The 22,160-nt window shown below is 39.4% G+C and overlaps 1 protein-coding gene and 1 long non-coding RNA gene across 14 annotated transcripts in view; both read right to left on the bottom strand.

Annotated features, from left to right (window-relative positions):
- Positions 1 to 259: 259 nt before the first annotated feature.
- Positions 260 to 4,814, bottom strand: LOC130606947 (uncharacterized). Its single transcript, XR_008974112.1, has 3 exons — positions 3,907 to 4,814; positions 3,710 to 3,785; positions 260 to 472 (listed from the first exon to the last, which is right to left on the bottom strand). It is a non-coding gene; the product is annotated as an uncharacterized LOC130606947 (long non-coding RNA).
- Positions 4,815 to 7,651: 2,837 nt separating this feature from the next.
- ATP2B1 (ATPase plasma membrane Ca2+ transporting 1) overlaps positions 7,652 to 22,160 on the bottom strand; it is a 65,609-nt gene continuing 51,100 nt past the window's right edge. For 9 of the 13 annotated variants that reach the window (XM_057423676.1, XM_057423703.1, XM_057423657.1 and 6 more), the window contains 10 exons: positions 21,369 to 21,548; positions 21,201 to 21,288; positions 20,793 to 20,899; positions 18,209 to 18,400; positions 17,795 to 18,008; positions 17,450 to 17,661; positions 16,285 to 16,392; positions 13,732 to 13,914; positions 13,339 to 13,497; positions 7,652 to 9,151 (listed from right to left, as the gene is read on the bottom strand). In XM_057423676.1, the coding sequence (XP_057279659.1) occupies positions 8,840 to 9,151; positions 13,339 to 13,497; positions 13,732 to 13,914; positions 16,285 to 16,392; positions 17,450 to 17,661; positions 17,795 to 18,008; positions 18,209 to 18,400; positions 20,793 to 20,899; positions 21,201 to 21,288; positions 21,369 to 21,548 (1,755 nt within the window). In that variant the 3' untranslated portion in view covers positions 7,652 to 8,839. Of the gene's footprint in view, positions 9,152 to 13,271; positions 13,498 to 13,731; positions 13,915 to 16,284; positions 16,393 to 17,449; positions 17,662 to 17,794; positions 18,009 to 18,208; positions 18,401 to 20,792; positions 20,900 to 21,200; positions 21,289 to 21,368; positions 21,549 to 22,160 lie in introns of all 13 variants that reach the window. The other 4 variants (XM_057423719.1, XM_057423745.1, XM_057423737.1 and 1 more) reach the window with 4 other exon arrangements.

Raw genomic sequence — 22,160 nt, 5'->3', positions numbered from 1 at the left:
CTACAGTAGCTTTGAGAAAAAGGAGCAGGCTCTTGCAAGGAGCCCTAAGTAGAAAGAAGGGGAGTGAAACCACACGAATCTGTAAGCAAGTCAGCTTTTAGTTTTCCTTAGAAATAGCTATGATTTTTATTCTCCATACACCTGAAAGATTTGAAAGAGAAAGCAGAGTGAGAAATCCTCTTCTTCCTTGAGGGGCAGCTGCTTTCCACAGCTCTGCAGTGCAGCTTTCTGGAGATCATGTTAAAACGTGTGGGCTTTCCTGTGAATGACAGCCCTGAAGTGGCTAAGCATGCCTGGCTTGTAGTGTAAAACACAGATATTGGAAGGCATCAGCAAAGTTCAACAGATATCCACTGAAGAAAGTTCAAAAACAGGATCACAAGGTAGCACAGGTTGGAAGGGGCCTTGGGAAGTCATCTAATGCAAACTTGTGCTCAAAACAGAACTGTGTGGAGCATCATTCCTTTAATGCCTGCAAAGATAAAAAGGCTGTGAATTTTCCTCACAGAAGAGTTATTTGCTGCTAAATAGTCTCCCATCTCCACAAAAGAATAACTGAACAAGGTGTTATTTTGAACACTGGGATACTGATTTAACCCAGTATCCCTCTTCAGAGCTCAGAATATCTTCCCAAACAGCTGTCTGTAGAGCTGCATTGCATGGTGCTGGGATAAGCTCAGGAAGGAGGAGAGGAGGCAAGGATTAGAAGCCACACAAAATCTCTGCAGCTCAGCTCTGAACAGTAACAACTAAGCTCTCCTGCAGGTTTCTCTCTGAACAGGAGATGAGAAAAGCTCAAATCCAGTTTAAGCTTCAATAACCTTTACGAAGATTCACTAGGAGTTAAAAATAAATGAATAAAAAGAACAAGGTACCTGAAGCTTCCTACAAGGAGCTTTTAATTCATGACCAGCAACTTAATTCCTGGCCACCCCTGCAATCTAAAAGTATCACCACTGAAGACTTCAAGATTCGATGTTAGTGTAAGTTCGGCCCACTAGAGAACACCTCGAACAACTGTAACAAGTAACATTATTTGCACCAAACGTCATGTTGCTTACATAGGACAAACGAGGAATAGCTGCTAGAAGAGAAAAATGCATGCTTATATTGACTGGAAGATGCTCCTACAGAGGAATGGGAACTGCATGTTTTCTTCAGTGCACATATGCTATCCCCTATTTTATGCAGCTGATGACCCTGTCTTTCCAAAAGAGATTGAAGCCACTGGTGACATTTTAGACAACTGGAGTCCCTCTGTTGAAGGAAGTGCTCTAGGATACTTAAGAAGCCAGCAAGCATAGATATCATCTTGCATGCAGTAACTTAAAGCCTGAAAGCTGTAGTGTTTTAATTAAAAAAAAAAAAAAAGAGGCAAGGAAGAATTACTTGTGCTTACTCATATAATTTTGGGGGTACTTTTTAAGTGGCAGCATCTCTCAGTGCTGTTGTCTAGAGCAACTCATAGGGGAGCTCTTTTGACAAGATGTATGGCAAGAACTAGCTTTGAAAAATATACATTTTTAAGGCAGAGGGACAAATTTTCTTCCGCATTAGAGAAACAACAGTATGAGTTTCATTTCGAAGTATTGAAGGCCAAAAGAGCTATCACCAGAATTGCTTAGCTGGTTACTTGGCACATCAGGATTCCAGAAGGCCCATCATGTCTTTACAAAACATAGTTATCATTGATGCCTCCTTAAGACATTAAATTTTGACTTTCCAGTCAGTCATCATTCAAAAAGGTTTACTATAGCAGAAGTAACCCAAGGTCTGCTATCTCAGTAAGCCCTCAGCAAATATCAGCAAGGCGAAAAGTTCCTTTCTTGCTTTGGCTCAGGTTTGATCACTCCAGTGACTGATTTCTTTGCTGAATTCCATCTATGTGGTGAAATAATGAGGCTAATGGAGAAACCCCTATAGAACTATACCTCCTGCTCAGGAATTTCAGGATCACAGAATGGCTGAGGCTGGCAGGGACCTCTGGAGATCACCTAGTAAACCCCCTGCTCAAAGCAGGGTTAGCTATAGCACAGCGCTCAGGGCTGTGCCTAGTTGGGTTTTGAGTGTCCACAAGAATGGAAACTTGGTAACCTCTTTGTGCAATCTGGTCGAGCATATGACCATCAGCACAGTACAAAAGGCATTTTCTTGTGTCCAGGCAGAATTTCACAGGTAGCTTGTGCCCGTTGCCTTCTGTCCTGTCAGTGGGCACCACTGAGAAAAGTCTGGCTCCCTCCTGTGATTCTACCAATCACACATGCACAACTGTGGCAAATCAGACCCCTGTGCAGCTGAAGAGGTTGATGGTTGTTGGGGGGTTGTGTGGTGGGGAGGAAGAGGGGCTGTTAAGCAGGTGTTTGTTACCTGGAGCAAAGGGATCTGTGCAGCACAGCACAGCCTGCATCTGCTCATGTTAATTGTGTTGTGGATCAATCACTCCTCCATGTACAGGGGTCTGCAGGTGAGGATCACTACACTCATTCAAGTAAGTAGATGGTTTATTTATATATCTACTTGCCTTTGCATGTATTTTCCCTATTAAGTCCTTATAGGCCTTTTATTCTCATTTTCAAAGTCCTGCCCTTAGGACTTTTTGCTGAAGCAGGTCTTGAAAATATACCTGACAAATGTCTGCTATAAGACATAATGCTTTTGAAGTTTCCTGCCCAAGGCTTAAATTTAAAAATGTTATCCTAATTCTCAGCACCTGCATATCTGCAAACATGTCCCAAGTCCCTCTATGCGTAGAGCTGGAACCTTGTCTATAATCTGAGGTGCTTTCATATTAGCAGGCACAGAGGTACAAACAAACATCAAGGGTTTTTTTTAATGAACTACATGGAAGAAATGTTTGCTCTTAAATGTTCATTCCCTACTGCTCATTCTTACTTTCATTCTTAGCCTAAAACCTAATTCTTCAAGCCTTCACACCAATTAAAAAGTGGAAGGAGCACATTAAACACCCTTCACTGGAACACCAACAGCCACACTGCACAGCAGTTTTCCAGTGTTTACTGATAGCGAGTGACATTTGAAGTAGAAGGCAGAATATTGTAAGGTGAATGATGATAAAGGAGACAAATCCACAGTTGCACCTCTTACTCTGTCTATCCTTCACTGATTCCCCAACAATAGTCCTTGGCAGGCTGGAAGGGAGGAGAAGGGGAGAAGATACCAAGTTTTTGGTTAGGTCCATATTAATACCAGATTTATTAGAACAGAGCATGATTGATTTTGTGCAAGGAAAAAAGCTACGAATTACTCATCTTTTGGGAAATGAAAATACAACAAAGTACCTTTTACAGAGTGTTTTTTTCTTCTTTTTTTTTTTTTTTTAATTTAAGACCACTAATACAGTTGTTTTTGATGATGGTCCTTAATGAATTAGGCTGATACACTGATCAGAATATTAATGACCAATAAATGGCAAGTAAAGACATACCTTCCAATCTTTAAAAGTAGTGTTGTCAGAAAGAAAATCCTATTGCTTCCTACCAAAACAGCAGTTCCAAGAGCTCCCTATTTCACGTAATGTCTGACCCATGTATCTTTTGACAGGTCCTCTGGCAACAATCTGAATGTTCTAAATTGGTAATTTTGCTCTCTCCTAAAATACAGAGCACAAACCACTACGCAGTAGCTGCCAGCACAGTATTCAAAATGAGCTCTGTGTGCCCCCACAAACACCAGCCAGATAGAGGCTTACCTTCAGGAGATCTTGAGACTAGCTTAGGTCATCATCACCGAAGATGCTTTGTACCTACAGCCATCAGAGCAACCAACTTGTACAAGAGGGAAAGTGTCAAGTTAAATCTCATATTTGTAAAACTCAAATTGTCAAAGACAACAGATGCGTCATCTAGGGTTTATGTGTAGAGTGGTTTGGGGTTTCTATTGTAGTACCTTAAATCAGAAGTTCTGGGTGGCTATTCACTCCAAGTGTAGAAGCATCTGAACCGTACAGATTCTCTACAGGAGACTGAAAGCTTTTAAACAGGAAGAGCTAGCGTTCACTTTGTTCCTCAGCAATTGTCATGGAGCAATGCCAAGACTGTGTCGTTGCTAAGGAGGAAGCCACAGATAGCTCTCTGTATGATTGTACTTACAGTCTTCCAGCATACTTCAGCTTCATTCCCTGTAAGAGAGACAGACTAGGAAAGCAGATTAAGATGTTTAGAGTACTATTAGATACCGCTAGCTTTGCAATGAATCAGAGCTACACAGACTGCATACTTCTGTTTCAGCAAGCAACTGCTGCTTCAGAGTTGGGTTCATACATGTCACTACACCAGAATTTGATGCCAGGTGATGTTCCAATATTCCAGAACGTTCACTTCCATCAACCAAAAGCCATTAATTCCCAGAAATCCCCATTTTTCCCACCATCTTCCAGTAAGAGTAAGCCAAGGGATGCTTTTCAACTTCACAATTTTATACATTTTTAGAAAATGAGATTTCACATAGCAGTAGTAAAGAGTTACAGAGGAATTCATTAAATCTTAACGACCAAATATGACTGAAGCAAGTTACTGCCCATTTTCTGCAATGCCAGGTGTCCTTATCTGTCTTTTAAAGGAATATACTCAGAACACTGACAAGATCTGAAGTGGTCATAAAGTTGTATGTGAACATGGAACAAAGTCCTCTGCCTGCTCCATACAGGACAGGAGAAACTTGCTTGCTTCCTTGTAGTTGCTCATGTTTTGGACATAAGCTATGTCAATCTCTCCTCCATTTATACATAATCTCCTATTAATGTTTCTGAGTTATTATGAAGGCATAAGAGCCACATCCAGTTTGTTTCCCCTATGGAGGAATACTCTCTTTGTGCGATTTGCAGTGTAAGCACCAACTCTACCTTTAGGCTTTGCAACTAGAACGGTTTCATTGCTAATGTTCTGTCTAGTGAGCTTTTTAATGCTGTCTTTTAGGTGCTTAAGCCCATCCTGCTTTTTAAGCAAATCCTCATCCTAGAATCATAGAATGGCTTAGGTTGGAAAGGTGCTCAAGACCATGCAGTTCCAACCCCCTGCCATGGGCAGGGACGCCTTCCACTACACCAGGTTGCTCAAAGCCCTGTCCAACCTGGCCTTGAACAGTGCCAGGGATGGAGCATTTACCACTTATTTGGGCAACCTGTTCTGGCGTGACAGCCGGTTAAAGTGAAGAAGACTTTACTTTGAACAAGTAGTACCTCTAGGAGGCTTTTGGTTTAGACACTGTGTAAGCTGCACCTCCTTGATGGATACTGCAGTCTCTTGAAGAAGGTGGTTAAGTGTACAGTCCAAGGGAGAAGTTTAGCAGGAATAGCTCTGAGGCTCTTGATTCTGGCCCAGAACTTCCTGTGACATGGCCCTGAATAAGCAGATCAGTTCAGCCTCGAGAGAGGGTGGAGCTGGACTCTCCATGCTGGCCAGGCTCATCCAACAAAGCTAAGGTATTTCAGTGAGGGCTTGAAATCTGTAGGATCAGAGGATATGCACTGCTTGGGGAAGAGGGTAAAGGTGGAAAAAAAGCAGGAGCTCTTTAGAACCAAATATTTGCATTAGTACATTCAGGCATTCTACTTTAATTTATGCAAGGCTTAATTTGATCTGGATTCCTCCTGAGGTCTGCAGAGGCTGGCACCACTGCCAGGAGAAACTGAACTTATCAAGGCCTTTGGAATAACTTCCCAATACAGCCAGCCATACACGAGTTAATCTTTCCATGAAAATTACATTTGCTTTCTGACTTTGAAACACATCGGAAAGCTTCCTTTTATTCTAAGAAAGTCTGAGAATTACATATTTTTTTGGCTGCTTACACTTGCTGCGTTTACCCATTGGTATGCCATTAAGGCTTTTTTTTCATTGCTCTCTCCAGACTACTTGGTGATGCAGCATTTTCATCTTCCTGTAAAGACCAATACAGAAAAAATGAGTCCCTTACACTACAATTTTCATCCCCTCCCTCAAAGCCAAGATTATATGTCCTAACATGTCTTGTACACATGTATAGTAGACATCCTACCCAGAATACTGCATTTTAAGCCACTTCAAACAGCCTTCGGTCTAGAACTGCATTTTTAAGTTACTATTGCTTGATGCCACGTACACCATGACCTCTCAAAAGGGAATGAGCTTAAAGTCGTAGCAAGAACTATTTTACAGAGTTGCCATGCATTTCAGGTTGAAATCAGTACTGTACTGACATTCAAGAATTTCAGTCCCCATACAGACTGAGATGAACAGCACTTTTATTTATTTCAGTTACAGGAAGAAAGACAAGTAAACCTTACAACCAGAAAGGCAATGAAGGCCTCATGAGCTCAGTGAAAATCATTTCATAATCTAGGCAACATGTTATGATTTCTTGAGATCACAAAGAAAGCATACTCCACTCTTCAACAACTTTTCCTTGTTTCTCTAAAGAAGTTTCCTGTTAACAGAATCAAGGACACCAATTCACAAAGCCTACATTCACCCTCTCATCCCCCACTCAAAAGGCTTAAGTGTAGACTTTATTCCAAAAAAGTTAACATGCAGTCATGTTCACAGCTAGAAGAGAGAGAAAAATTAGTCTGTCATCATATGACGTTAAATTATGATGTGTTAATGAACTTAAATGAAGATACTTTCACACATGGCAGTGTACTTCATGGGTAAAGAAACTCTCGTTATTTTAAGCCAATGCTTATCTGACTCTTCTAGTAGGGAGAAAACAGCTTCAATAAAAACTGATCTCCCTACCAAGCACTCTAGGTAAGAAATATGATGTGCTAGAAATATGTGGGAGAAATCACTATACAAAGTGTCAAGTGCAAACCCCCCTTGCCTAGAATTCAGTGTATTTACTTAAGTACAATAGAAAAGACTGAATTCAGGAGTGGTTGACAGTGGGACACAGTGCTACAGGTTGAGCATCATCCGCTAAAGGACAAACCCAAGCATGCATATATCCCACCACAAGGAAAAGACACTCTTGAGCTTCCTAACCTGCTCATTTCTGCCCTTTGCTCTAGTATTATCTTCTCCCTTATCAACTTAGTTCCTGCACTCCTTTAAAGAGACCCCTTTAAAACTCTCCAAAATTCTGGATTATTTGGCAAAAAAAACCCAAACCACTCACTATTTTAAAGAACACAGAACTAGAAGAAGAAAGGAAGAAACAGAGTTCATAATTCATCTCTTCGGTTGCTCTTCTAAGCTGTATCAGACCTAGAAAACATGAGGAGGTACTAGATCAAGTACTGTTCCATCATCCTTGAGGCAGATTGTAACTTCAGTCAATCGCTAGGCAGGTCAGTTTTGGTGCACAAGATGTTAATCAACTGAAAAATGTATTTTCACCCGTGCTGTATGTCAGTTCTCAGTTTCCCCTCACTTACGTGGTCAGGGATATATTTGTCACGCAGTACTCACAGAAAGTCTCAGAATTTCAGGCAGACCTATTCATTCCCAAGGAGTATCCTTTTGGCTCAGTGAAGACTTTTTGAGTACTTTGGCTTACATTCATTCTGGAGGCAGCCACCATGACTCCATTTACCCAAAATACTATTGTTAGTGGGGCTGTTACCATCTTGAAATTGCAGTGTAAAGTTAACCAGCAATATAAAAGAGTACTTTTTCAGTGTTTCCAGTGAAGGAGCTGAGAAGAAAAAATAATCTGTAAGAAACCATTGCTGCAATTTTATTTTAACAAAAGGGCAGATTTATTCATGTTTACAAACAAGTTCCAAAAACAAAAAGGAGAACATGTATGCTACCCACTAACAACCTTTCAAAATGCCAACAGCCCTCATGCTGCATGAAGGATTCTATAGATTAGAAAAAAAAATAAAATAAAAATCACAGTTCCACTCACAGTTCACCAAGACAGCACTAAACTAACATGTTTAGACAAAAACAAAGGACTAAGATTCTGATGTATTTTGATTTAATCCATTTTGCCCGAGATAACAGAAATATTTCAAGCAAGTTCCATCAGATTGATGTCCTGCATTAAACAATCCTACTAAGTTCTGAACAAAAGTTATTCAGTATGTTTCTCAAAATTTTTAAAAATTAAACAATTGTTTCAAAACCATTAAGTAGTAAATGTATTTAAGAAACTAATTAGGACAGAGGCCATAACTTCATTAGAACACCACTGCTCATGTTTTTACAAAGCATTAGTGTTACCTATTTGGCTATTAGTAGTAGCAATTTATCTACAATATTTAACAAGGTAAATTGCAGGCAAAATTTAGTACAGTTTCAATAGAAACACCCTTTTCCTGAAAATACAGCAGTATTTGAAGGACTAGTTTTTTGTTTTGGATTTTTTTTGGGTTTTTTTTTTTTTTTTTACTTTTTCTCCGCATCATTTATAAGGAAGCTTCCCATCTATGAACAGGAACAAAAAAGTATCTACAAACCTTGTAAACAGATCTGTATCATTTATAAACATAAATAATCCAAATTATTAACAGCCAACAGCAGAAATTAAAGTATCGATTCAACGATCCAGGGCCTCCTTGCCCTTCCCAGCCTTTCCCTCAGAAAAGGATCATGATAAACTAAAGCTCTGCTAACACACTGTTCAGGACCATTCTTAAGTACAACAGATGATCCACAGGTCACTTATGCTGAGTTACTGTTTATCTGTCAGAGTTCATTATTACTCCCACCCCAGAAAAGCACCCTCCAGTCTGGCAGAAAGCTTTTGTTTTTTAAAAAAATAAATCTACATTCGTACAAGTGTGTCTTCTGTTGAAGTCCGAGACAAGAATATCATCTTGTCCATCATAATGTGTGAAGAGACCCAGTTTCAATTTCTTTACAATGCAGCTAGTGTGTTAACATTCAGCTTACAATCAGAGTGATGTTTCCAAACTATGTAGCGGGCTCCCTGGGGATGAAGAGGTAGCAGACTTGTTCATGTCTGTTGTAAGGTGAATTCCACTGTCAACCGCATTGTTATTTTTATTGGGAGAGGGTGGGGGAGTAGAGTTGCGTTTTGTTGGAGCATCATCTTCAGCATCAGTATCATCAATAAGGGGAATATGAGGCTCGGAGTCTTCTATTCTAAACTCAGGATGCGTCATAAAATTGTGAATTGAACTTCGTGTCTCAGGTTTCTCTAGCCCCTCATACAAGGAGCTACGAAATGCATTCACCACTCGGATCTGTGAACAAAGAAAAAAGGTTGTTAGAATGCTGCAGGCTACTGGCAATGGCATGGTTCTTATGAGTTTGAATCCACAAACAGCTAGACATGAGTGAATCGAATTTGTGTATGATGCGGTGGAACTTGCAATAAACTGTAAAAAATGAAGAGCGTTTCAGTAAGCGCTGCCAATCTACACAGTAGGAATAAAAATTGTACAAGTACTGCAAAAAGCTGAAGGGCCTAAGATTCATTCATGGCACTAGAATGGTTCAATTATTTAATACGGGCTAAGTGTTTTTCAGAAGTGAGGCTCACAATTATTTACTTATTCACAAATTAAATCTCAGTGAGTGTTTTATTGAATACTTGGGGGAGGTGGGAGTGGGGGAAGAGGGAAGAGGCTGGAAATAAGTTAGAGGATAAAAGGGTTACTAATTCTCATGCTAGGAATTAGGATGTCAACTGACTATGAAAAAGCCAAGCAAGTGTAAGCCAATGTCACAATGACCGGACACTTACAAAGAGTCATGCAAAAAAGAATACCACTGTAACAGCTGTAAATATTCGAGTATATACCCATTTACGACACTAGAGAAAGCTCCTTACTGAAAAGTGCTTTGGAAACTTAAGACCAAAACTAGGAAATTGAATAGTGTATTGTACAACTATGTAGCCACGACAGGTTGTAACTCTGAAGAGACTATTCAAGTATGAGAAAACCAGGTGACCAGCCTTTGCTCGAGTCTTCAATTTACACTGAATTTGTGGACAAAATTCCCAGGGAGAATATTATTTCAAGTCCTTTCGTTTCTTAACTAATGTTTCTCAAATCAAAAAGCTAGGTTTACAGAATGCATAACATTTTAGACTCAAATTAGGTAGAATAAAGTACACCTTTATTTTGCAAACTGTGCATGTCCAGGATTGACTTGAATTTAAGCTTTCCAAATTGTGATGTGAATGATGAAACCTCCTGCCCGCCCACCCTTTTCCCTCCCACACCCCACACATTTCCCTCACCAACTACAGGAATTCAGAATTCATTCTTGCACTGATAAAACAAAGGTTAGGCAGCAGTCAGTAACCCCTCTGTCCAACCCTTTTATCAAGATACAGTTTCCCTCATCTGTTAGCTCCCTGTTCAGTTCTCAACATCTCTACTCTGGGTGTACCCAGCAAAGCAGTTTCAATCCCAAAGCTCCTCTGTTGCATAGTAAGCAGCAGAGCAACCCTGAGTAAACAAGAACTTACTGTGACAAACAGTAAGTCCAATTTAAAGATATTTTTAAGTACTTCCAAGATGACTTGTTTCAAGCTGAGAAATGTGTCGTGACTACTGCTTCCATAGAGTTCCTTGGTAGTAAAAATAAAGTGACTTCCAGGTGAAGGAATGAAGGTGGACAGTCAAGCAGACTTCAAAAAGCATCTAAAATACACCAGCCACCCTCACTGGAAACAGAGAAGTGCTCCCTAAAAGCAACGCATTATCAGATTTGTTACCACAGAATCACTGCATATTATGAGAGTCTTAGGTTCTGACCATGTTCTTTGATATCCAGAAACAGCGCTGTTCCCCACCCCTAGCCTCTCAGAGTGCTTACACAAAGAATTTTACTCAAAAGCATCATGGCCCCATTTTATCCTACAGGTACAGAGCTGAGCTCCATTACCAATGAAAACTGGGGCAGGAGCAGGGGGGCACACACACAAGGAGGGGACATAACTATGAATACAGGGAGGGCAGGGAACAGGATGTATGTCCTTGAGAAGTAAAAGATTACAGCAATAGCTAATACTTTACTGTTCATCACATGAAAAAATAGAGCACGCTGTTAAGGAGTTGGCGTGTTACATGGGCTTTAAACAAGTCAAGCAAGCTGCATAAACTGTCTTGGCACTTACCAAGAAAAATCAGCAGTGACAATGCCAGACCAAAAGTTTGCAATGCCTTTATTTGGCATGTTGCATCCCACTGCACCACTGATTTATGTGGCAGAATGAAATATGACTGCCTCGTGGGACTGCTTTTTCATTGCTTACAGATGGTAAGTTAGAACGTAAGCAGGAATGGAAAACAATTTTTGGTTTAACAGGACAGATGTAATTATCATAGGAATATAAGTATACCCATGATAGTCTTTGATTCCCATGCAGAATGCAGACTAAATAAGCGGTCTAGACACTCCTATGAACTCAAGATCCTCAAAGAATCCAGCCATGAAGGCAGAAATCAGATTATCAGTGTTTTAAGTTATGCTTAAATCTAGTGTTTCGAAGGCTTTATTTTCAACTACTAAAGATAATTAGATGAGAGGGATAACTATAAATAAATTGCATGAATGAGGAGCAAACAAGACAATCTGTTATGTGTAATTTATACTGTCATCAGACCTTCCTCATATTAGTATCAGAATGGCAAAGGAATGCAGTAAACACTCCAAATCCTTCTAGCCAGATGGCTGCTCAGGAGTTGCAACCTCACTTCATAGGAACAGCTGAACAATTTTCCAACAAACAGCTCTGAAAAAGAGACATAATGAAATAACACATCTGCTTCCCATTAATACTTATTAGTTATCAAAAGCTGCTCTCCTGGAGGGTGTAGCAGAAGGCTGTACTACTTAGTAAGGATCAAAAACTAGTTTTCTGCTATTGTGGCTCCGTATCTGCATTGGTCATTTGATGCAATGAGATGCTGCACTGCCCTTTAGATTCTGATCAAATGGCAGCATGGCATGAAGTTGCTCTCTAGAGAGTTCTGAATGTCTAATTAATGTTCTTGAGTGTAGTTAGGGATACAGGTTACTAATTAGCATTTTAACTAGGAGATGCAATCCTGTGCATCCTTACTGTTAAATCTACTTTTCACATTTCATGTTCTTGAGGCATTTGAATTTGTGAGCTGAGCTTCTTAACACTACTGCAAGGTAGGGAAATACCTGTCTCAGCAATGGAGAACAAGTACAGAAGTAAACACTTGGTGAAGCTCACACAGGAATTCTGGCCAAAGCCAAAAAAAAAATCCCAGCCCACCCAAACAAACAAAACCAAGAGAGAATATTTCTTTTAAGACAGCTCCTGAAATTAAGGGTCTTCATCCATCTGGTAATCTGAAAGTTTAAAAAGCAGGGGGGGGGGGAAAGAAAAACCCTCTCAGTTTTAAGAAACAATTTTTTAACCAGTCTCTAGGAAATTTAAGAAGGAAGTTAACATGGAATATATAATTAGGATGGAAAACTCTTTCAGCAATAGATATTAGCTATCAGTATTCAACTACAACTGTTATGTGTCTTCAGACTCCAGAGTTTAAACTCATATACACGAGTAATTAAATCTCTAGCCTCTACAGACAGGAAGCCTGTAACCAAAATGCCACTTAGAGCACAATATAAAAAGGGCAGAATTAAGGCAATCTTTACTTTCACTGATGGCTTATGAACTGCTGCCAGAAGAACCTAGAGAGAAAAACCCCTTCAGATTTGAATGGCAATTTAAACATTCAATGCTTAAACCTTATTTTCCTTTTATATGAGCTACTGGAAAGTTCTTCTGACTTGCATGCATTTTAGAAGCCTTGTTTCACCACCTGAATCCTGATGTCGAGAAAGTTGTGTTATTCAGTTAAAAAGGTCCAACAAAAGCAGGGATTCAGAAGCTCCTGACAGGCTACAAAGAAAATGTATTTAGTGTTTCATATTCTAACTACATTCATATTTTTAACATACCATTTGCTTTCCCATCAGCTTGTTTACCTTAAGCATCACTTGTGCTGCAGTGCAAGACATCTATTTTTGTTGACCTGGGTCCAAGTTAATTCACTTAATGTAAGTCACACTAAGAGGCATATACTCGAACATTTACAACAGTTTTCCCATTTTATCTTACATATCCCCCTGTACACAAATGGATGAAGGCACAGAATGTGCAGGCTCACAGCTTTCACATTAAAGTCTTTTGTTGAAACTGTTCCACCTGTTCTCAGCCCTCTAAGAAAAAAAAGTCTTGAGGACTCCACTTTGTGGAAGAGCTCTATAAAAGCCTGAACGATGATTTTAAGTACTAAGGAGAAAATGAGAAACGTTAGGTACGTGAATTAGGAAATGTTAATTTCATGCACTTTAGGAACACACACTCACACCCCACAGTAGTAGAAGCAGTAGTAGAGGAAAACACTACATGTGTAGGGGTAGAAATATTTGTTACATCATGGTGCTGGCTGGCGATGGAGGGTTGCCGCCTTAGAGCCCCCTGAATGGTACTTCCACTCTGGAAAGCATTCACTACATCCATCTGCAAGGAATCAGAGATTGTGACAGCTTGCTCAGCAAGAGAGAGAGAGAACAAGAGAAAGGACCATCCCATCTATAACACACAAAAAGTAAAGAGAAAAGGCACTTTTTTAATAGAGAGATACACAGGCAAGAGTTGCATTTAGAGCTGAAGAAAACAGAGGACTGAGGGATTACACATCCATCCATCCCCCCTTTTGACAGTCTCAGTCACACGAGTTAGAACTGTCACCTTAGTCAAAGGACCGGAGATGGAGAGATTTCCCTCATAACACCCCCTGTTGTCCTACCTTTTTCAAGGCCATACCTGAGTTTGTATCCTGTTTAGGCCCCTAAACCACAAGATCTGACCACGACGTAATTCTCTCTCAGCGTGATCAATCTCCTCTACATCTTCTGCTAGTTCTTCTTCAGGAATCTCTTCCTTTTGTGTTCCATGACCAGCTTCTTTAAGGAATTTCAGGCGGCTGGTTGGAATTGTTGAAATCAACTATCGGTGAATGAAAAATATGAATCAGGATTATTCTTTAAAAAAAAAAAAAAAAAAGAAAAAGAAATACCAGACTTGAGGCTTAACATAATATCCTACATACAATTAGCGAAGTTGAAAAAACACAAATTCTGTAAATGGGATAAATGCATCAATGTAGAGGGATCCCTGAATAGCTGCAAAGCTATGAATATCCTTACCACTTCAACTGATATGTGAAATGTAAACCTGGACTACAAATCATACTTGCTAGGGACACAGAATTCCACTTTCACATTACTTGACTATGCCAGGAAGAAGAAGCAGTACTGGAGCTACAAAAAGCTATTAATTCTGCAGACTGTGCTTGTATCTACAGCTTTCAGAGCTCCATCCATTTGATGAGCATAATGTGTTACCTCAAATGAGATACATCATTGGAACAAGTCCAGAGGAGGGCCACAAGGATGATCAGGGGACTGGAGCACCTCCCGTATGAAGACGGGCTGAGAAAGTTGGGGCTGTTCAGCCTGGAGAAGAGAAGGCTGCGTGGAGACCTCATAGCAGCCTTCCAGTATCTGAGGGGGGCCTATAGGGATGCTGGAGAGGGACTCTTCATTAGGGACTACAGTGACAGGACAAGGGGTAATGGGTTAAAGCTTGAACAGGGGAACTTTAGATTGGATATAATGAGGAAATTCTTTCCTGTTAGGGTGGTGAGGCACTGGAATGGGTTGCCCAGCAACCTGGTGGTTGTTGAAGGCCAGGCTGGACAGAACCTTGGGTGACACAGTTTAGTGTGAGGTGTCCCTGCCCATGGCAGGGGGCTTGGAACTAGATGATCCTAAGGTCCTTTCCGACCATAACTATTCTATGATTCTATGATCATTTAATGAAAGTAGCCACAGTTAGTTCAGAAATATAGAACAGACATGCATTCTTTTGTGAACTGGAAGGTAGCAATCCATTTGCAAGGTAAGTGATGTTTCCAAAACCCTGTCCCATACTGTTACTTTGAAACTTGGTATACACTATCTTAAACTAAACAAAAGCTACATATGGCCATTCCAGCTTTCCTTTTCATCCCCACCTTCAGGGATATTCTGGTGAACTATGTAGTTAAGGGGAGTCATCTTTTGATACGTCCCATCTAGCAGATCCAGACCAGTTCCAAGACTGCTTTCCTTGACCATCACAAACCTAGACGACCATTTCAGCAGCTGCAGAGGAAAAAGACTGCTCCAAAAGCAAGATAAACAGCCCTTTATGCTGAAATTGCTATTATGAATGCTCCCAGATCACACTTCAATTTCTATTATTCCCAGAAAATCAAAAGTTCTTTGGCTTTAATGAGATGCTAGAGCAGCATGAACTGCAGCAGGGAAGCTTTGCCCTTCCAAGATGCTTTGGGTCAAAGGTATTTTGAACCATCTTGATTTTTTTCTAGGAACTTTTGAACCTCAGAGTGACTCTATTTGATTTTATTTTTTTAATTATTAATTTTCCAGAAAGCCTTATTAAAAAGCTTATACCCACTTGCAGAATATGCATATATATATATATATATATATATATATACACGTATGTACGTATTTACAACTAAAATGCACCCTACCAATTTTATACCGAAACCTGAAATGTCCTTTTCATAATGGAAGGAAAGATACTGTAATGGAAAACTCTTCATGTGGTATGAAAAGTTTAGACAAGTATGTCATTAAATAATGGAAAACTCTGTTCCTCTAAAGTTTCATGTAAATCAGCTTGCTGCTTACCAGCACTGTTGTGCATGCAATAGTAATGAAACCCTAAGCGAGCAAGGAAGTAAAAATCAAAATGCAGTAGCTTAATAGGGGAGAGAACTTTCCAATTATTTCATAATTATGCAAATGAAGCTTCAGAGAAAGTTGGTTTTCAGTTTTGCTGCATTTCTTGCTACTCCAGAAGTTTTTAAATCAACAAAATACTGTCAAGTTTAACAGATCTGATTTTCCAAGAAAATCATTCATTGCAAAGTTAAATATATTTCAACATTAACATGTTCACTGCATCTGTATTCTTACAGAACTTCTAGTACTTATCTGACTAAAAATATAATTTCATATTTTAAAAGTAACTACAGCTTCTTCTAGTTAAAAGTTATTAAGCATAAACCAGCCACAGCATCTAGTTATGAAGTATAACTAATTGACCAACTCAGAGTAAGGAATATTCACTTAAAGACTTTCTGGCTATTGAACTAGTCAATTTTAATCAGTATTTACTGTTCATCACCATATATTCATACAGTCCACTTGAATGATCTGAATATTAAGGACACTGTATTTTTCATCTTCCATGTAAAGTATTTTAATGCAGTAGGTATTTGGCATTTTGAAAAAGCTAGTTTACCTGGCCCCAAAGTAGTGTTCCCATGCCCAGGAAAATGGACCACAGCCACTGTTCAATCGAGAGTTCCGAGCAACTGAAAGGCTTCCCACCAAACTGCACAATAATTATCTGTGAAGAGCAACACCATTGAACAAAACGTATCAGTGACCTGTTACCAGAAAATTCCCTAATGTTTCAAAATCACTAGAGACAACTCTGCATTACAGCACAGGATTTCCCATTTTATTAAGCCTATGCACCCACTGTCTCAGCAGTCTGAGCAACTTTCCAAACCTATCGTCTTCAGCTTTTCAGTGTTTCAACAGCTACCTATTTTTCTTCAAGTGTCACGATCATAAAAACCTGTTGACTACTTCATTTTGTTTGCAGTTCTGTTTCACAATTACAGCATGTATTTGATGCTACAAATTTACAGTGGTTATTTATCATATGACCATCACCCATTTAAGAACCCAGTTTATTAATCGGTTTCTATTAACACAAGTTGTAGATCCATAAGGCATAAACCACTTCAGAAATAATTCAACAGAATATTACTATGTATCCCATCAGTAGTAAATGTCAGACTTTAAATAATCAGTGTGACATCTATGCAGTAAATCTTAGGAGAAGGGGGAGAGATCTCAGAAGTTAAAATAAAGACCTCCTACTGACTTACCTACTATTAGAAAAAGCTGTATGGGCCCTAATGAGCAAGGTATCCCTCCGCATAGGAATTATATGCATGAAAGTGTGCCCTGGAGAATCAACAATTCAAGTAGCATGACAGGCATAAAAAGGAGACAGTATTGATCATTAAGGAGGACAACCTGACAGCTGAAAATCCCAAGAGTATCTTCGTTTATTAACACAGAATAAAATACTGAGGAGACAACAACTCAGGAGTTACTTATTTGGGAAGACACTCAGCCCACCAAGTTTATAAAGGGAACACAGCTGCAGTCAGGAGTCATTTCTACATATTTAGGTTTGTTGCCCAACCATCACTATCATGTCTTGCAGAGTGCAACCCTGAAAATAAGAGTAGCTTCTGACGAAGTGTCATCTAAGAAAAGCCTAAACATGGGAGAGTAAGTGAACTAACAATGTGAAACAGAGGTGCATACACTTGTATTGCTTAAACTGCTACAAATTTGGTCCCCCCACTCCCCAGGAATTTACTTACCTGCACAACGAATGTCCCCAGAACAATAGAACAGAAGATAGCGTTGTTGAAGATTCCTTCAAACACATTTCTTTCACCATGGATTTTCCGGGCATTAATTTCATTAAAAAGCTGCATCATCACAAATGTGTTAAATACAATAGTATAATGCTCTGAAGGAGGAGCGTGTAGAGGTGCATTTCTTCCACTGTCGATATCAAAAATTCTCTCACCTGTGTTTAAAAAGCATTTATCAGCAGCTTCATTGGTGTTTTTACACATACATACTACAACAAAAAATTTATTTTAATGATCACATCTCTGCATAACTTTTAGGATAACTTTGTGTAGCCTCAGTATTCTTACCAGCAAAGAGGAGTGTGAAGACCACTACGAGTTGGTAGAATGCATGACCCAAGATGTTCTTCATCATTGTACGAGAAATCAAAGGTTTGTTTCTACCATAAGGCTTGCGCAACAGCAGAGCTTCAGTAGGTGGTTCTGTTGCCAGGGCAAGAGAAGCTAATGTGTCCATTATGAGATTTACCCACAGCATCTGCACAGCTTTAAGCGGAGAATCCTATAAAGATAGATACATAAACCCTCCACTAAAAGTGAACAAATTGCAGCTATTAAAGGCATTTATTATACAACAGGGGCATGTTCTGAGGAATACTATGATCTTTGGACTAATGTTTAACTGAAAGCTTGAATTGAAGAATTAATCAGTCATGACATTTTCAACCATTTTTAGCTAAACAATCCACCACCAGTACGTACTTGTGTTATGCATGCTCCTGTAAAAGCAACAATTACTGCTACTACATTGACAGTAAGCTGGAACTGAAGAAATTTGGAGATGCTGTCATACACATTTCGTCCCCACATAACTGCTTTAACAATACTTGTGAAGTTGTCGTCTGTAAGGATAATATCAGAAGCTTCTTTAGCTACATCTGTTCCTGCAATACCCTAGTAGAAAAAGAAAAACATGATGAAATATAACAGGATGCACCAACTTACGTAATAGAAGCTATTATATCCTTGGTCAGAATTCACTTTGAATGCACCAAGCCTGAAGGACTATTTTAATGTAAGCATCTAATATTCTACTGAATCAAGTTCTGCTTGCAAGTTCCACTCAAGCATGGGGAAACGTAAATAAAACAGAAACCTTAATGTTGTCTTTAAAGATCTTGACATAAAATCCTCATGTTGATGATAAAGACACTGTCTAAGTTGTCCCAAAGAAATGTTACTGAACCCTGTACAAGTTAAAGGCCACCAGATGGTGCAGTACTACAGTTTAGTCCACGTCCTAACTAGTTTGCTATACAGACTTCAGAAGTAGGGCAACCCATGTGTTGGTAACATAGCAGAATGATACACATTACCAAAAACCTGTTGCAGAAGAGCACTGGCATTAAACAGCATATGCAATGACATTCCATATGACATTCTTAAGTTTTAAGCACCTGTACTCTCCTACAGTATGTAAACAGCTAAGCTAAGTTCTGTGTAATACTACCTGAAGGGCATTTATTTTTCTTTCATCATTTCAAAAACACTAACTCAACAGCAAATTTAATGATCCTTAGTCTGGATATATTGTTTTGCCAAGGAAATGAACCACCTGCACAGCTATATGCACACCTTAAGAAGTGTCTTTAAATATCATATGGAGGATGGTATCTTTTAAGTGCTGTTTAGACAAGCAGTTAGAGGAACTAGTTTCTTACACAGATGAACATAGACAGCAACTGCAGGAAACATTTAAGTTCTGGAAGATTAAAATAAATCTGCCCTTGAAAGTGCCAACTACAGCAGCTATACAACAGCAGAAAACAGATACTCATTAAAAGAAACCAAGACTGCTACAGTCTAGAACATTTCATACATAGCTGTCAAATTTTTAAGTTATGCTTTTGAAAAATACTCAAGAATGAGCAAAAGCTCTTCCTCTTCCCATTTTTTCCTTCAAGATTAGCATCTAAATCAATGCAACCGCATGTGGTTGTCTCCCCCGCCTTCAAATGCTTAATAATCAAAAGGAGCGTGACCAGCAGGTCGAAGGAGGGGATCCTGTCCCTCTACTCTACTCTCACTTGGAGTACTGTGTGCAGTTCTGGTGTCCTCAACATAAAAAGGACACGGAACTGTTGGAGCATGTGCAGAGGAGAGCCACGAGGATGATCAGGGGACTGGAGCACCTCCTGCATGAAGATAGGCTGAGAAAGTTGGGGCTGTTCAGCCTGGAGAAGAGAAGGCTGCGTGGAGACCTCATAGCAGCCTTCCAGTATCTGAAGGGGGGCTATAGGGATGCTGGGGAAGGACTCTTCATTAGGGTCTCTAGTGACAGGACAAGGGGTAACAGGTTAAACTTAAACAGGGGAAGTTTAGGTTGGATACAAGGAAGAGTTCTTTACTGTGAGGGTGGTGAGGCACTGGAATGGGTTGCCCAGCGAAGCTGTGAATGCTCCATCCCTGGCGGTATTCAAGTCCAGGTTGAACATAGCCTTGGGTGACATGATTTAGTGTGAGGTGTTCCTGCCCATGGCCGGGGGGTTGGAAGTAGATGATCTTAAGGTCCTTTCCAACCCTAACTATTCTATGATTCTATAATGAGGTTTTAAAGACTTAAGTGACCTACTGGCACCAAACTGTCTTTCTAGCTTAAGACTGAGGAGAAATCTTGAGGCAAAAGAAGCTTTAGGAACCTTACACTGTTTTGAAAGAGAAAAGAAAACTGAAGCTTTCATACTTAACGCATGAGTCTACCCAGTATTAGCACTTAAAGCCAAGACTTGGTTTAGCTGCCATTTCAAAGGGCAGTTTTGAATTTAGGTTGAGAAAGCCAAGTAATCTAAGAAACCATCCAGACAAATGCAAATCCTGAGCTGTCATAAAACTCTGATACTTCAGCTGTACTAGAGATGTCTCTTAGTATAGACTCCAAAACCACTTTAAATATCAACTAGCAGTCTCATACATCATAGTCTCCCTGTTCCTGTTCATTGTTTCATGGAAAACAGATGAATAAGCTCATTCCATATTGCGTATAAGCTTTACTCAAAGTCAACACAGTATGCTATCTACCACCTAAAGTCATTTTGCCTTATGTTGAACAGATCTTGTTTTAGAAGTCTTCAGTATCATTAACTCTGTTACTACACGGAACATGGATAAGTTAGAATGAAGGAGGAAAAAGTATTTAGTATTAAGTCTGAGAAATGTTGTCTACATTAACTTAGTTGTATAATAGACCAATGATACAAGCAAGGTTGTTTAATCTTAAGTGGTCTGGTAAGTTACTGTATCAAAACAGGTCTCCAAAATACTGAAGATTAAAAATAAAATATCATACCATAGCAAATCCAACATCTGCCTTCTTCAGAGCTGGACCATCATTGGTACCATCACCAGTTACAGCTACAACTTGCCTCTGTTCAAAGACAGTGCTATCAATTATACCTAAAATGAAATAACATCTTGGTGTTAAGAGTTTGAAATTGACAACACAGCACAGATTAAACCTGAAAGAGAAACCCAGTTTTGTCTTCCTCAGTTATAATTTAAAAAAAAAATAAAAAAAATAAAAAGAAAAAAGCCAGAACAAGAACAGCTAGACCTAACTGGCTCCACTTCTCAAAGAGGATAAAGGAAAAAACGCATCATTCAGCAAATGAAGACAACCTCATAGGCATTTCCTGCTGCTCAGTCCTAGATGTTTTTCTAGGAGCTTTACTTAGAAGCACAGATAGTTTTTAATTACCTTTTACGAGAGTGTGTTTGTCAGTGGGAGAAGATCTTGCAAGAACACGGAGCTTTGGCCAAATTTTATCTATTCGCTCTTGCTCTATCTGCAAAAGAACACTGGTTATATTATACAGTTAGGCGATTTAGAGTATCTGCTGATCTACTTCACAGTCAGTATGCTTACCTCTCCTTTTTCATTGCGTATTCTCCTGTTAAAGTCTTTGCCCTCTAAACACAGGAAATCTTCACCAGGATTCAGAATACCACATTTTAATGCAATAGCACGAGCAGTGTTAATGTTATCGCCAGTGACCATGCGTACAGTTATGCCTGCACGTTGACACTTCTTTATTGCATCAGGTACCTGTAAGAAAACACACAGGAGTAGAGACTGTACATTATCTGAATAAATCTAGACATGCGAGTGAAAAGAATGTTTTTGGCTCAATCCAGGATAGCTCTTTTTTTTTAAATCAAGACTGTTGTTATGGAAAATTTAAAAAATTAAGTATCTTACCACAATTATTTTCCTGAAAAACACAGAAATGGCAATTCTGGCAAAGAGGCTTTGTTGCTGTCATTTTCCCCTCATCCCCCTCCCCCCCCCCCCCTTAGTTTTCAAATACTGCAATATTTAAAAATAACATAAAAATCCTCATTAGGCTGTAGGTACGAAGTACTGGCTTTTCATTTATGATTGTGTGAAATCAATTACATCTCAACTCTCCACTGTTTTACCCATGACTTTTCGTGTAAAGTGATGGTTATACAGATCAGACTGGAGTTCCACTTACATGTGTCATAAAAGCTTTCACTATTTAAAAACACTGCCTTCCTTAGATGTCAGCCACAAGCCAGACTCCATACCTCAGCTCTCAGGTGACAAACTCTTCTCTCTATTCCCCATGAGACGCTGGCAACAAGTACAATGATTAATATTATCCTAAACAATGCTCCTAATATTCCAAGTGGTAAA

This window comes from Pezoporus wallicus, unplaced genomic scaffold (genome assembly GCF_028554395.1).
Source record: "Pezoporus wallicus isolate ANWC-B61680 ecotype Strahan unplaced genomic scaffold, APGP_CSIRO_Pwel_v1 contig_7722, whole genome shotgun sequence".
NCBI lineage: Eukaryota > Metazoa > Chordata > Aves > Psittaciformes > Psittacidae > Pezoporus > Pezoporus wallicus.
This window is presented reverse-complemented; position numbering and strand designations above follow the sequence as displayed.